General features: G+C 49.3%; 1 protein-coding gene across 2 annotated transcripts in view; it reads left to right on the top strand.

The window, feature by feature from the left end:
* The first annotated feature begins 1,228 nt into the window (after window positions 1–1,228).
* Window positions 1,229–14,983, top strand: part of PFKM (phosphofructokinase, muscle) — a 36,618-nt gene continuing 22,863 nt past the window's right edge. Inside the window, exons 1-4 of one of the 2 annotated variants that reach the window (XM_006139070.4) lie at window positions 1,229–1,387; window positions 5,450–5,548; window positions 12,673–12,746; window positions 14,225–14,302. In XM_006139070.4, the coding sequence (XP_006139132.3) occupies window positions 1,264–1,387; window positions 5,450–5,548; window positions 12,673–12,746; window positions 14,225–14,302 (375 nt within the window). In that variant the 5' untranslated portion in view covers window positions 1,229–1,263. Of the gene's footprint in view, window positions 1,388–3,534; window positions 3,667–5,449; window positions 5,549–12,672; window positions 12,747–14,224; window positions 14,303–14,983 lie in introns of those variants that run through there. The other variant, XM_025179474.2, reaches the window with a different exon arrangement.

Genomic DNA, 14,983 nt, shown 5'->3' with positions numbered 1-14,983 from the left:
AAGCCTTTAGCCTGCTGTGTATTTTTTGTCTTCGTGTTTGTCTTCAAAGGCCCTATCATTTGGGTGCTCTACAAATCTCACAGCTGGTTAAGAGTTTTCAGCTTTCTTCAAAATCAAAATGTATTGTGAAAACAGTTCAATTTTAACACTTGATCCTCAAAAATTAATTTTATTTGGCTGAAAAATTACATTTTTGATTGAAAATTTTTTTCAACCCCAATACATTATCCTGCGCTCTCCAGTTGGGAATAGGCCAGCCCAGATGCTTTTCAGTAACACACTTCTGCTGAAACTTCCTTAAGATACATTTCAGCTGGAGGAGTCATGAAAATGAGGAAAACTTGGTATGTTCCTGACCCCTTCTTTCCTTATGTGGGGTGGTACCAGACCCTAGGGCACTGCCCTTCATTACAAAGCACTTCAGTGAAATGATAACCACTGTCCTTATGATTTCTGGCTGCTCAGTCATGCCCATGAATCGGTCTGGTTAATTATTTGCCTCCAGGTGATCAGAAATCCTTAGCTGAACTGGGAGTGCCATTAACTGGGGGCTTCTTTTCATGTGATGAAGGGCGAGCCCCAACTCCCCGGGGAGGAGCCTGTGTGCAAGTTCCAGCAGAATTCTATACGGTCCTGCTGTTTGTTCAAATCGCGAGGGTGCTTTCTGCCGTGAGAATCCAAGAGGCCGTTCTGTTTGTAACTTGAATTTGCTGAGCAGTTGAAATTAACCATTTACAAAAGAAATAAAATAATGGCACATCAGAGCTATGACATTTATTTTTCTGCACTCGGGTGGAGGGATTGAAGGCAGATTGAAGCCACTTTGGCATCTCCTGTATTCTGTGGCTGTGCCTTGCCAGACTCCTGGTGTAAGTTGGAGCAATGTGAAGATGCCCTGACCTGTCTGCTTCCTATGGGCTAGTGTGGTGCACTGCAGCTACAGCCCTCATCCACTTCCTATGCTGTGGGCTAATGGCAGAGCTGCAGTTCCAAATCAGCCACAGTGGCCCTCTGTGTGTGGGGAGACACACTCACTTCAAGGCACTTTTATGCTACCAGTGACGTACGCTAAGGCTGCTTCAAGTGGGAATCAGGCCTTGTTCTTTAAAATTAGTTTTCAGGGCCATGCGATTCAAACCCTTTCAATGTAAGGCCGTGCCCTTTACATCAGCCAGTAAGAGGCAGGCATGGGAGAGGCAGCTGCTCCAGCAGGCTGATATAATGTCTATAAATACAAGGGAGGAAGGCTGGCACTTTCCGGTTATGTGGACTTCATTGGACCTCTCTGTCATTGGGTCCAAGCTCTTCATTTCTGTGTCTCTTGCTTTCGCTGTTTTCTTTTTCTTCAGCTTCTTCCCGTTCTCCCAAAACAAAAAGGAGCCACCAGGTCAGTGGAGTTTGATATTTGCAGGCGGATGAGTCATCTGTGGCTGAAGGCCTGGGATGAGATTTGTAACTGTCTTTGCTTACATTTTCATTGAAACAGCTGAAGCTGCTTGGAGAAGAGGGAAGTACCGCAGAGGGCAGGAGATGGTGGTGCATTAGTGGCTGAGCAGGGAGAGATGCTGGAGTAGGAATGTCAGGAGGAGGGTGTGGGGATTTCAGCGGATGTGTAGGCACAGACCTATTGTTTGCTGGCACTGTTCTTGGTGCCTGCCAAACCAATAACCAGTAAGTGGGCTCTTTGCATGGGTGCAAACGCAGTGTGCTGCTCCTAGAGATAAGGAAGCCAGTGTCATTGCTTTTCCCTTCCCAGATACCAGGACCCACCATGCCACCGTCCCAGGGTGGCAGGTGCTTTACAAACATGGGCCATCGTAGTGATAACAAAGCTGGATCTGGTCTTTTACATCCCTGGAAATCTGGATGGATGGCTCAGCTGGGGTTGAGTTAGCACTCACTGCACTGAGTACCCAGTCGGGGAGAATGAGCTCAGCCGTGGCAGGCTGAGTACAAGGCTGGGTTTTACAGCTGACCCAGGGACAGGAGGTGCACTGCTCCCCAGGAATGAAAGCTGTCCAGTTTAAATGGAAAACTGTCAACTGGCCCCAGTGCTTCAGCTCAGAGCCCTAGGGGAGTGCAGTGCAAATCTGGCTCATGGCATTGACTTAATAAAGAAGGGTTTTAAATGCTAACAGAGAGGCTTGACAAGCTACAGAGCTCCCTGCACCTCTCTTCCTGGGGACACAACCGAGACCGTTGACAAGGGTAATGTGTGCGGTGATTAAAACTAAGCTGTCAATCTGCAGCTCAGGAATGTGTTTGCCAATTAGTGCAACTTTCCTCTGTTCGTGAACCGGTAGTGCACTGATTATTATTGTGGTGGGTTTGTTAACAAGGGTGGCTGTTGTTCAGAATTGTTCTACTAGCTGGTTCAGGCAAATCCTATCCGCAACACAGCACAGACTTTCATTGTGTCATTGCTGCATTCCTGCCCATTCATTGGCCAAGCTGGGTGCGAGAGAGGAGTCTTGTGGTTAAAGCACTGGGTGAATTCAGACTGGAAATAAGGCTCAGGCCATTACCAAAGACCGTTAATCACTGAAACAGCTTACTCTGTGCTGCACTGGATCCTCCTCAACTGGCGATTTGTAAACCAAGACTGGATTTATTTTTTTAAAACATGCACTAGTTCAAACAGCAACTAATCCGGGGGAGTCGTGTGGCCTGTGATGTGCAGGAGGTCAGACTAGCTGATTGCAGTGGTCCCTTTTGGCTTTAAACTCTATGAATTGACTCAGGAGACCTGACTGCCGCACGCTGCCCCCCATCTGATCTCAGGTAAGTCTCACAGACTTTGGGTCAGCCCCATGTGAGTCGTCCCTCTGAAGCCAGGTGCTGAAGTGATGCACGTGCTTACTACCTTCCCGAATCATGTTCTTGCCCTCTCCCAATCTGCAAAGGAGGGAAACACCAAGCGCTTTAGGGCAGAGACCATCTCTGACAAAGTGGTTGTCCAGTACCTAGTGCAGCTGGACTCCGCGTTCATGAGGAGCCTCAGATATACCTCAAATAATAGCAGCAGAGAATGTGGGAAGGACGCAACATGTATTTCTAAATCACTTAGTAAATCGGGGACATTGAAATCAATGGGCCTACGGAGCCGAAACATTGATCAGGTTCTTGGTCCTCAAAGCCTGTTCTTTAGAGCCACTAATCACTTCACGTAGCGTGGGACAGGCAGACCTGGATTCCATCTGAACTCCTTGCCCTGCTGGGTTGGGGATCAGGAGTCTGGGGCCAGCCAAGTGTGCTGGAGCAGACGGCTCTGGGGGAGCTGGCAGCCAAATAGCGCTGTCTGTGAAGGGGACTGTGGGACAGAGCTGAGAGGCAGCTTAAAAAAAAGTCTTCCTGGTTAGCTGCCTTCTGAGGCAGCAGAGAGATGGTCCCCTCAGTCCTGGCTTGGAGACGTGGGCCCAGGAGACGAGCTACCCAGTGAACAAAGGAACCGTTGCCTAGACTTTCCAGTGACATCACAATCCGTGCTGTCGTGGAAGAGAGCAGGCCCTGAGAGCAGGGACTGAACTGAAGGGTGTTTGGCACTCCCCATTGGCTTCCTGAGGGACTCTAGCCCCATGCTGGTTCGGGGGCTTGACTTGCTGACTCTCCTTGGCGACTGGCCCAAATGCCCTCTGACTATGGAGATCTGGCATGAGAGAGAATCGGGTAAGCCCTAAACCATCTCTGCGGTGGGACATACTCTCTCCACGAAGAGCCCTCCATGGGGTGGGGTCTGCAGAGGGGGAGGGAAGCCCCGAGCTGACACTGAGAGCTGTCATTTGGCACCAGCACGCTGGCCCCTCTGGAGAGTCCCAAGGAAAGGGGGATACCCCACCCCTGTTTCCATAGCGAGGAACTCCCCCGTCAGTCAGAGGTGCCCAGGGGAGTTACTGCTAGAGGAGGTCAGGGGAGCTAGGGAAGGGGATGGGAGGCATCCGGAACCAAGAGACATGAGTCTTCTGTGTCCATAGCCCTGGTCTTCTGTGGCTCATGCAGAGCCCAGTGGATTTTGAGGGACAGCCCATTCTGATAGGGGGTACATTTCACCCCTTGGTGGAACAACTGGTGAGATGCACCCCACAATGGGACCTGGGTTGGGGTTGTCTCCCCAGTAGGTGCATGTGGTTTCTGTGATTCTCAGTGAGCTATTGCCAGCCCTAAGATATTCAGGTTAGGTTGATTGGGTGGCTCCGCATTTGCCACTAATTTGCTTTCATGTCTCCTCCCCACTAACTACTGCAATAATATCATTGCTTTTGTAGCTTTATCGCTAAGGGTGCAGTGTATCAAATGCAAGCCCCGCCCCCACCCCTCCAATCCTGGACCAAGTTGTACATTCATGCAAAGTGTCCAGGAAACAACAAAGGTTCCAATCACCTTTGTGCTAACATTAGAGAACCCCGCCCCAAAACACTCAGGTACTGCATCCTGTTTTCTCACTGGTGATTTCTCCAGTCTCCACTCTTACTTGTTTTGTTGGAAGGTATGCATGGCTGCCATCTAGCGGGTCTTTTGGAATGTCAGTTTGGGACTTACACCACCAGAGAATGTGATGTGCCTTTGAACCTGCCTCTTAATTATACTGTGGTCACGTTATACCCCGCTGGTGATGTAAAGGGGCCTTAAAACGAACATAAATGTAATTTACACTCACACTTGATTATTAATAAAATCTAACTCTTGGGGTGGCTTTTCATCCCTAGAGGCTGGCGCTTTATAAGAGGGATCCCTATAATTCTTCTTGTTTTGCAGATGGAAAAGCTGAGGCACTGGGCAGTGAGGTGACATGTCCAAGTCCACTCAGCATGTCAGTGGCAGAGTGTAAGGCCAATGCAGTCTAAAATGGCCTTACCTTAACTGAGGAGCAGGCACATGGTGTTTGTGTTGGCAAAAGCTGTGTGGGACTTTCAGACCTTGGACTCAGTAGCATATTTGATACTTTGATACTTCTCCTAGCTGGCCAGCTGCTGTATGCTGCCCTGCAGTGATTAGGGACTTCTGAGAAAAACCCCTCAGAGGTATGCACAGTATTAGATGTGCTGGGATGTTGCAAACCTAAATCTCAGCTCACACCACATGGCTTTGTTACTTTGCAGGGCAGTGTCTGTAGGTTAGTGGTGCGTACAATCAGTGCAACTAACAAACCGCTTTAAACAGCCTGTTTCAAAGGGCCCAAAGCAGCCGTTCCCAGCTGCTCTGCCAAAGTCTGTATCTGTTGGTCCCACACTCACAGCTTATCATGTGCATCCAGATTTAGGTGTGGCTGACGCTGCACAGAGTATAATTTACGGTATGACATTTTGGCTGGTCGTTTACTGAGTGGTGGTGTTTTGAAAGGAGACTGCAAGCAACTGTCCTGCTCCCAGAGGCTGTGTGGGATTCGGGCAGGCAAGAGGCACCCGGGAAGGGACTCTCCTTCATCAATCTATATATTATTTTTATATTCCAGCCAAGAAAATGTTGCAGCCAAAAGAAAAACATGAGCATACTCACAACCTGGGGATCGGGAAAGCCATCGCTGTGTTGACCTCGGGAGGAGACGCCCAGGGTAAGGAGATGAGCAGCACCGAGTGTGTTTGGAGTCTGTTTGAATCAGTGCAAATGATTTTCAAAAGAGACTAGGATCTGGGGACTTCAGTTTGGGGAGAGCCAAACTGAGTGGCTGGAAATTTTCAGGAAATGCGGAGGAATTCGGTTCCTCTAAGGCAGTGGCTCTCAGCCTTTCCAGACTACTGTGCTCTCTGAGGAGTCTGATTTGTCTTGTGTATCCCCAAAGTTTCACCTCACTAGAAAAAAAACTTGCTTATAAAATCAGACATAAAAATTCAGAAGTGTTGCAGCCACACTGTTACTGCAAAATTGCTCCCTTTCTCAGCCAGCCCTAACTATAAAATGAATCAGTTGGACTACAAGTATTGCACCTGCATTTCAGTGTATAGTTTACAGAGCAGTGTAAAGAAGTCATTGTCTGAAGAAATTGTAGGTTGTACTGGTTTCACTAGTGCTTTTTATGTACCCTGTTGTAAAACTAGGCAAATGTTGGGATGAGTTGATGTGCCCCCAGGAATACCTCTAACACTCCCCGGGGTACCCCTGGTTGAGAGCTGCTGGTTTAAGCTTTCCCCACTTAGTTGGGAACTTTAAAAAAACCAGTCGTTTTTTTAAATGGTGACCAATGTGTGCAGCATAGATACATTGACAAGACCCTTTTGGGAAGGCCAATCCTTATTTTGGTGCTTAAATGCAGTATTCCCGGAGCATCCAAAATCATGAGTTACACCTCCTAAAATCCTGAGACAGGCATAGAAATCAGGAGGGGATTTTTTTTTTTGGAGGGGGAGATGTGACGGAAACAGTACATTCTGTCTCTCTTTCTTTGCTGTTTGGAGTCTTGTTTTCAAGCTTTCTTCCATGACCACAAGACTACAAACATACTTCTTTTTTTAATCGAGACCTGAGAGATGCATCATGTGTCTCCAGAAGCTAGGGATTGGAGAACATTAACTCTCAAGAGACTCGCAATAAAATCATACCATGTGATCTTGGATCAGATACCAACCCGGCTCAGGTGGCCACGAGGCCTTGTGACTTGAACATCTGCTTGGAAGCAGTGCAGAGATCTGGCATGGCACACCATTGCATTCAGAAGCCATCAGATAACAGATACAGTCTGATGTGTGAAAGGTGCCCCATTCCAAGCTCATTGATTATGGAGTTGGGGGGGTAGATACTGTATTTATTTTAAATTTGGGAGCATCAAGCGGGCAGTTCTGCCTACTGACTGGGCTGAGTAAAATACATTTCTGTTACTCGGATTCTACTCCGCCTAAGCCCAGGGAACCCAGACAGCTATGGGAGATGGGTCTGAGTCTATGCACCCCGTTCTACAGATAGGGGCACTGAAGCACAGAGAATTGGATTTGCTTAAGAATCTCCAGTCTCACAGGACCTAAGCAAGTGCTCTGTCTACTGGGTCATTCTTCCTTCCACATAACTGTATAATAAGCTCTTGGAGTGAAGATACCATTGAGCACATCCACCACGATTTACGACAAGGCAAAGCACAAGCATGTTAAAGGAAGCTGGAATGGCTCAGACCCGAGGTCCAGCTAGCCCCGTGTCCTGTCTCTGGTGGTGATCGGCACCAGATGCCACAGAAGAAGCTACTAGACTCCAGGAGCTATGGGATACGTCCAGAGAGTAAAGGGTAGAAATGGCAGTGCCATTCCTTGGATGGCCTTCTGGCACGTTTAAGGCAGGAGCCTGGAGGGTAAAATGGAGGAGAGTCAGGGGCTGTGGAAATAGCAGCTACCCACCAGTGCTCTGCCAATGTGTGGACCAGCCCCCCTGCTCAGTACCTCGTTGTGTGTGCTATCAAGCCTGAAGGAGGCTAGTGGGCAGCCAGGCGCTTAGCTCATGATCACAGGAATAGGTAGGAGGAACAATGGGGGAAGAGTTAAGGGGAATATACTTTGCATTTCAAGGTTTACCCTGAGAATATTCTGGCTTTTCATAGAATACTAGAACTGGAAGGGACCTTGAGAGGTCATCGAGTCCAGTGCTTTGCCCTCATGGCAGGACCAAGCACCATCTAGATCATCCCCGACAGATATCTGTCTAACCTGCTCTTAGATTCCACAACCTCCCTGGGCAATTTATTCCAGTGTTTAACCAACCTCACAGTTGGGAAGATTTTCCTACTGTCCAACCTAAACCTCCCTTGCTGCACTTTAAGCCCATTACTCCTTGTCCTATCCTCAGAAACCAAGAGGAACAAATTTTCTCCTTCCTCCTTGTGACACCCTTTTAGATATTTGAAAACCGCTATCATGTCCCCCCTTAATCTTCTTTTTTCCAAACTAAACAAGCCCAGTTCATGAAGCCTGGCTTCATAGGTCATGTTCTCTAAACCTTTAATCATTCTTGTCGCTCTTCTCTGTACCCTTTCCAATTTCTCCACATCTTTCTTGAAATGTGGCGCCCAGAACTGGACACAGTACTCCAGCTGAGGCCTAACTAGTGCAGAATAGAGCGGCAGAATGACTTCACGAGTTTTGCTTACAACACACCTGTTGATACAACCTAGAATCATATTTGCTTTTTTTGCAACAGCATCACACTGTTGATTCATATTCAACTTGTGATCCACTATGACCCCTAGATCCCTTTCCGCCATGCTCCTTCCTAGACAGTCGCTTCCCATCTTGTATGTATGGAACTGATTGTTCCTTCCTAAGTGGAGCACTTTGCATTTCTCTTTATTAAACCTCATCCTGTTTACCTCTGACCATTTCTCTAACTTGGTAAGGTCATTTTGAATTATGTCCCTATCCTCCAAAGAAGTCGCAACCCCACCCAGTTTGGTATCATCTGCAAACTTAATAAGTGTACTCTCTATCCCAATATCTACATCATTGATGAAGATATTGAAGAGTACGGGTCCCAAAACAGACCCTTGCGGAACTCCACTTGTTATCCCTTTCCAGCAGGATTTAGCACCGTTAACAACAACTCTCTGACTACGGTTATCCAGCAAATTATGCACCCACCTTATCGTGGCCCTATCTAAGTTATATTTGCCTAGTTTATCAATAAGAATATCATGCGAGACCGTATCAAATGCCTTACTAAAGTCTAGGTATATGACATCCACCGCTTCTCCCTTATCCACAAGGCTCGTTATCCTATCAAAGAAAGCTATCAGATTAGTTTGGCATGACTTGTTCTTCACAAACCCATGCTGGCTATTCCCTATCACTTTATTACCTTCCAAGTGTTTGCATACGATTTCCTTAATTACCTGCTCCATTATCTTCCCTGGGACAGACGTTAAACTGACCGGTCTGTAGTTTCCTGGATTGTTCTTATTCCCCTTTTTATAGATGGGCACAATATTTGCCCTTTTCCAGTCTTCTGGAATTTCCCCTGTCTGCCATGATTTTTCAAAGATCATAGCTAAAGGCTCAGATACCTCCTCTATCAGCTCCTTGAGTATCCTGGGATGCATTTCATCAGGACCTGGTGACTTGCTGACATCTAACTTTCCTAAGTGATTTTTAACTTGTTCTTTGTGTATCCTATCTTCTAAACTTACCCTCTCTCTGCTTGTATTCACTACGTTAGGCACACCTCCAGACTTCTCGGTGAAGACCGAAACAAAGAAGTCATTGAGCATCTCTGCCATTTCCAAGTTTCCTGTTACTGCTTCTCCCTCCTCACTGAGCAGTGGGCCTACCCTGTCCTTGGTCTTCCTCTTGCTTCTAATGTATTTATAAAAGGTCTTCTTGTTTCCCTTTATGCCTGTAGCTAGTTTAATCTCATTTTGTGCCTTTGCCTTTCTAATCTTGCCCCTGCATTCCCGTGTTGCTTGCCTATATTCATCCTTTATTTGTCCTAGTTTCCATTTTTTATAGGACTCCTTTTTTATTTTGAAATCATGCAAGATCTCCTTGTTAAGCCTCGTTTAGATACTAGAAAACCACTATCATGTCCTCTCTCAGTCTTCTCTTTTCTAAACTAAACTAGCCCAATTATTTCAGTCTTCCCTCATAGCTCATGTTTTCTAGGCCTTTAATCATTCTTATTGCTCTTCTTCGGACTGTCTCCAGTTTCTCCCCATCTTTCTTGAAATGTGACAACCAGAACTGGACACAACTGAGGCCTAATCAGCACAGAGTAGAGAGGAAGAATGACTTCTCGTGTCTTGCTCACAACACTCCTGTTAATGCCTCCCAGAATCATGTTTGCCTTTTTTGCAACAGTGTCCCACTGTTGACTCATATTTAGCTTGTGGTCCACTATGACCCCTTAGAGCCCTTTCTGCAGTACTCCTTCCTAGACAGTAGCATCCCGTTCTGTATGTGTGAAATGGATTGCTCCTTCCTCGGTGGAGTACTTTGTATTTGTCTTTATTAAACATCATCCCAGTTACCTCAGACCATTTCTCTAGTTTGTCCAGATCATTTTGAATTTTGACCCTATCCTTCAAAGCCACTTGCAACCCCTCCCAGGTTTGATTTCATTCCAAATCACAACACTCTTATAAAGTTTGATTCCCTTAAGTTATTGATCCGTATTTGCAACCTCACTCCAGCTTAACAAACCTAACTCCGGCTTTTTTAGGGCTGGGAATTTCCTAAGTTGCTCGTTTTAAGGGAAGTTGTTTCACAATGCGGATGTTGTGGGTGTCAGCTGAGTACTTGAAAAGTGACTAGAGATTTGAGGAGCCCGATATTTAAGGCTTGCTTAGGGTCCAGATTCTCAGAAGGTGCTGAGTCTCCACCCTTTGAAAGTGAGGCCTCTTTAAGGCACCCCAAATCCTTAGTTACTTTTGCAGATTCTTGGCTGGGTTCTGTTTGTCTCTCGCTCTGGGAAGTGCTCTCGTGCTGTGCATCCCACAGAGGATCTGCATAGCTCAGAAACTTTGGAGACTCCCTCAGGCTTATAAATTGTGCAGGAAGGTCATAGGGAGAGGATCCGGGCTAGCAGTGATTTGGCATTTCCTAGCCATTCGCTCTGCCTCCACTGATCTAGCAACTCTCCAGAACTCCCCTCCCACGTGGGAGATGCAGCAGCTTGCAGCATGGGGCAGGACAGTGACATGCCCATCCTCAGAGTGAGGAGGGTAGAACAGGGGTCTCCCTGAACCCTTTGCTGAGGGCAGTGGACCAAGAGCCCCTCTGGGAGAAGAAAGGGGCAGGGTAGACCTGGTGGCTTTGATCTGGGATGTGTGGGTGAGGTGGGGGCTGCAGGGCTGGAGGTGAACAGCCTGATGCTCCAGGAGCAGTGACGCTTAGCAATGCAGCAGCCATGGCTAGTGGTGCCGTTAGCTGGGTGACTGTATGGAGATCCCACAATGCCAGGGTCAAACAGTCTCACACCTGAATTCAGGCTGATGCTTTGCAAGCCCTTTGGGCTCAGAGACAGCCGCCATAGCTGCCGATGCCCCCGGGGAGAAACCACCTGGGATGTGTGGAAAGGTAAAGATTACCTTTCGCTCTGGGCCCCTGCAAGCTGGAGCAGAGCTTTCAGAAAGGGATTCGTTCTTGATTCAAATCCACCACGTCCCTGGCTCCAGTGGTGACTCCTCCCCTCTGAATTGTGTTGTAATTTCGGGTTTGAATTTGCTGAGCACAAGTATCTTTTTTCCTGTGACATAGTTCTTAATCTCCCCTCCTTCCCCCCCCTTGCTATTATAGTTTGTCAGTAGGATCTCATCCAGGATTGACTTGGGACCCATAGACTCTCCTTCTGCCTTCAGACAAAGCCACTGTCCACACAAGGAGGGTGGCTGTGGTCGAAGTCTCTCCTTGGGGCGGAGGAGGATTTTGGGATTGGATTACAACCCCTTTCCCACTGGGGTATTTCCAGCCACACAGGCGCGCCGGGTGCCAGGGAGAGCTGCAGGCACTTATTGTTAAATGTCAGCAGACCAAAAATAAAATGTGAAAATCATCTGAGGGATCAGGTGCATGGGCCAGAGCCTGCAGACACACAGGAAGGCTGGGGAGGGCTTTGTGCCGGCAGCGCCTGCAGGCGAGGGGATGGGACACAGTGTAGTAGCCTTGAGTGGGGCCGTCCTTGGGGGCCCTGCGCTCCACTGTCAAACTGGTGCCTTGTGCCCGATGGAGGGAGGAGGATTTTTTAGGGATGTGATTGTACGATCGGCAGCAGCACCCGCATGAAATAGTTTTAAACTAAGGTCCTGTCGACTAAACATGGTAAATTCAGACCCGGACAGTATCTACCTGGGTTGGCAAATGCCCGTGGAATGGCTTCATTCCCCCTGGACTGGCTCTTTCCCAGGCTCAGTGTCTGCTAATCGCTCTGCCAGGCTTTGTCACTCCCCTAGATCCTCTCCCGAGGAGACAGAGCCACAGCACAGGGGCAGGAAGAGGCGGGCGGTGGACAGTAAGACCCAGCGGTGCCCCACATTCAGCTGTGTATGGGTAAGGATGGCCCTGGCCTTGAGCCCCTCACATGATACACAGCCAGCTCCCGGCATGTTTGAACAAGATGGGCTCAGGGCGGAGGCTAGGACATCAGCTGCTGTGTGGACCCACTGCCCGTTGCCCACACGTGACGTGGGAGCAGAGGGAACCGCGTGGACTTGCAGAGGCCAAACGCGTCTGAGTGAGTTAGAAGTACTCAGACTTGGCTTTCTATGGCGTCTGTGCTCCTAATTCACTCAGGCCAGGCCTACACTACTGGAGAAAGTTGACCTAAGAGAACAACGTAGGGAGCTGACGAATCTTAGGCTGAACTTCTGCAGTGTCCCCACAGCGGGGGGGTCGATGGCAGAAACTCTCTTGTCCACTCCCCTACTTCTTGCAACCCCGTGGAGTTCCAGGGTCGACAGGGGCAGCATCAGCGGTCAATTTAGTGGGTCCTTCCTAGACCCGCTAAATCGAACCCCAGAAGACTGACCTCCGGAGCATCGCTCTCCCGGTATGTGTAGACCTGGCCTCAGATGCTCTTGAAGTTCCTTCCCCGTGTCTGGTCTCCTCTATGGTGAGGACCGAGAATGTCACCTGACCATTTTTCTGTTGTGCACAGCGGTTTGGGATTGAATTGCAGTGGCTACTGAATGAGAAGCCAAGTCCCACAGAGACGGGGGGATGAGAGGCAGGTGGGTTGCCTACAAGAGTGATTTCTCTCTCCCGCTCTGCACAGGCATGAATGCAGCTGTCCGGGCCGTGGTGCGAGTGGGCATCTTCACAGGCGCCAAGGTGTACTTTGTTCATGAGGTTGGTACGACTGTTTCCTTCTCTAAGGGCTTCCCTGCCTCTGCTCTGAACTGCATCTCTTTGCTTTCGCAGGGACTGCAATAGCGTAATGTCTGAACAGCACTTAAATCTCAATTAATGTAGCTCTAGAAAAATCCCCACTGCAAAGGGTGAGAAGAAGGGAAATAAATATCTCTCCCCAGTTCCATGAACTATACCCCCAGAGTAACCTCAGCATCCTGTCTGCATCTAGACAGAGCTACTGAGAGACAGGACCTCTCCTGAGACCAAAATTCGCCTGGCTTAGCCGCAGGGCCAGAGGAGCTGCTGTGAAACGTGTTTTGTGATGTTTCCCCAGGACATACTGCTCCTAATGCTTCTGGATTCGCTTTACTCTTTTATCCTTTTGTTCTTAAGATATCACCTCGCCCGCCTCGTGTCTCATGGTATTGCCTGTCTGTTGTTTGCTTGCCATCCTGTATTGTGCCTAGACTGCCAGGACGAGTTTTCCACCGAGAGCACTCTGTTCAGAACCAAACTCAAATCTGCTGTGATCTTCAGTTCCCAACCCCCTCCTCCCGGATCTGCCCCAAATGTTCCATGCAATCCTCAGAGTCTACAGCAAGCCAGGGGGAGTCAGGCTCCAAGATCAGTAGCTGCTGGATGGTTGAAATCCTGCAGTGGATTGGGTGGGATATGAGATGGGCCTTGCCAAATTCACAGCCATGAACAATGCAACACAGACCATGAAATCTGGTCTTTGGTGTGCTTTTACCCTCTACCGTTCAGGCTTCCCAAGGGAGCCCAGCGTGTCCCAAGCAGGGGTCCTGACCCTAAAGGGATTGCAGGGGGGTCACATGGTTATTTCAGGGGCTTGCATATTAGCCCCCGTATTCCTGTGCTGCCTTCAGAGCTGGATGTCCGGGGAGTGGTGGCTGTAGGCCGGGCCCCCCACTCTGAAGCCAGCGCCAAGCCAGCAGAAGGAAGGGTGGCAATACCCTATCATACCGCCCTTCTGCGCTGCTGCTGCTGCTGGCACTGCCTGGCAGTCTTCAGCTGCCCAGCAATGGAATCAGCGCCGCCGCCAGCAGCAGCCCAGAAGGAAGGGTGGCAATGCCGCAACCCCCATACAATAACTTTGCGACCTCCCCCGACTCCTTTATGGGTCAGGACCCTCCAGTTACACCTGCGACATGCCCGACGGAAACAGCTGAAAGCATGGCAGTCACAACCCTTAAAATGCTGTGACTGGGAAACTGAGGAAATTGGCCCAGGAATTTGGTAGGGCCTATGGGCAGGGGAAGGGAGTGCTTGTCTCAGTGGTAATGGTTTCCTTCAGCCAGAGGCTCCCTCTGCTTAACATTCCTCCCCAGGCCCAGTGGGCAGCCTGTGCCCATCCCTTACTGTCTCTGTCCTAGCAGGAAGTGCCTAGGGCTGAGTGCGTAGCAGTGGGTGGCACAGGGAAGCACCCACGCCCCTTCCCCTGCCTTCCCTTCTAGGGCTACCAAGGCCTGGTGGACGGCGGCGACAATATTAAGGAGGCCACCTGGGAAAGCGTTTCCATGATGCTGCAGCTGGTAAGCCCTGGCATGAATCCCCTTCCTGTGGGTGAAAGAGAGCAGGCGCCCTGGGCCAGTCTTCAGGCTGGGCTTTCCAAAGGGGCCTGTAGGAGCTGGGCACCTCCCTCTCACTGGGTTCAGTGGGATTTGGACGCCAAAGGACCGTGGGGCCCCACTGAAAGCCCCTGGGACTCGTGCTCATGGCCACTTGCACAGCATGCAGAGTGCAGGCACTAACGCTGCAGTGAAGGCTCCCCCGGGGCAGGGCGCAGGCAGGGCCTCGAGCAGGCGGGAACGGAAACGCGCTTCTCCTCCTGCCTTGTGGTACGTGGGTGGAACCAGCAAGCAAGGGTGCGTCTCCACCGCACAGCTATTCCGAAATAGCAAGGGCCCATCTACACAGCAGTTCCGTTATTTCTAAACACGTTTGAAATAACAGATGGCTTATTCCGACTTCTGTGAACCTCATCCCACGAGGAACAACACCTCTTCCGAAATAGCGGCAGTGTGGACACTCCACTGCTGCTATTTCGAAATAGCTCCTCCCCGGGGCCATCCAGAGTAATTACTCCCCAGCGCCTACTGCGGCTCTAAATCACGGTAGCATGTCCACATTAGGGAAGCCTGCCTTGGACTGATAATGAGGCTTCCCTGTAGTGTAGCTGTGCTATTCCGGAGTATTTCCTCCAGAATAGCTTA

Source organism: Pelodiscus sinensis, unplaced genomic scaffold (assembly GCF_049634645.1).
Source record: "Pelodiscus sinensis isolate JC-2024 unplaced genomic scaffold, ASM4963464v1 ctg176, whole genome shotgun sequence".
Lineage (NCBI taxonomy): Eukaryota > Metazoa > Chordata > Testudines > Trionychidae > Pelodiscus > Pelodiscus sinensis.
The sequence above is the reverse complement of the archived record's forward strand: the minus strand, read 5'-3'. Positions and strand labels throughout refer to the sequence as shown.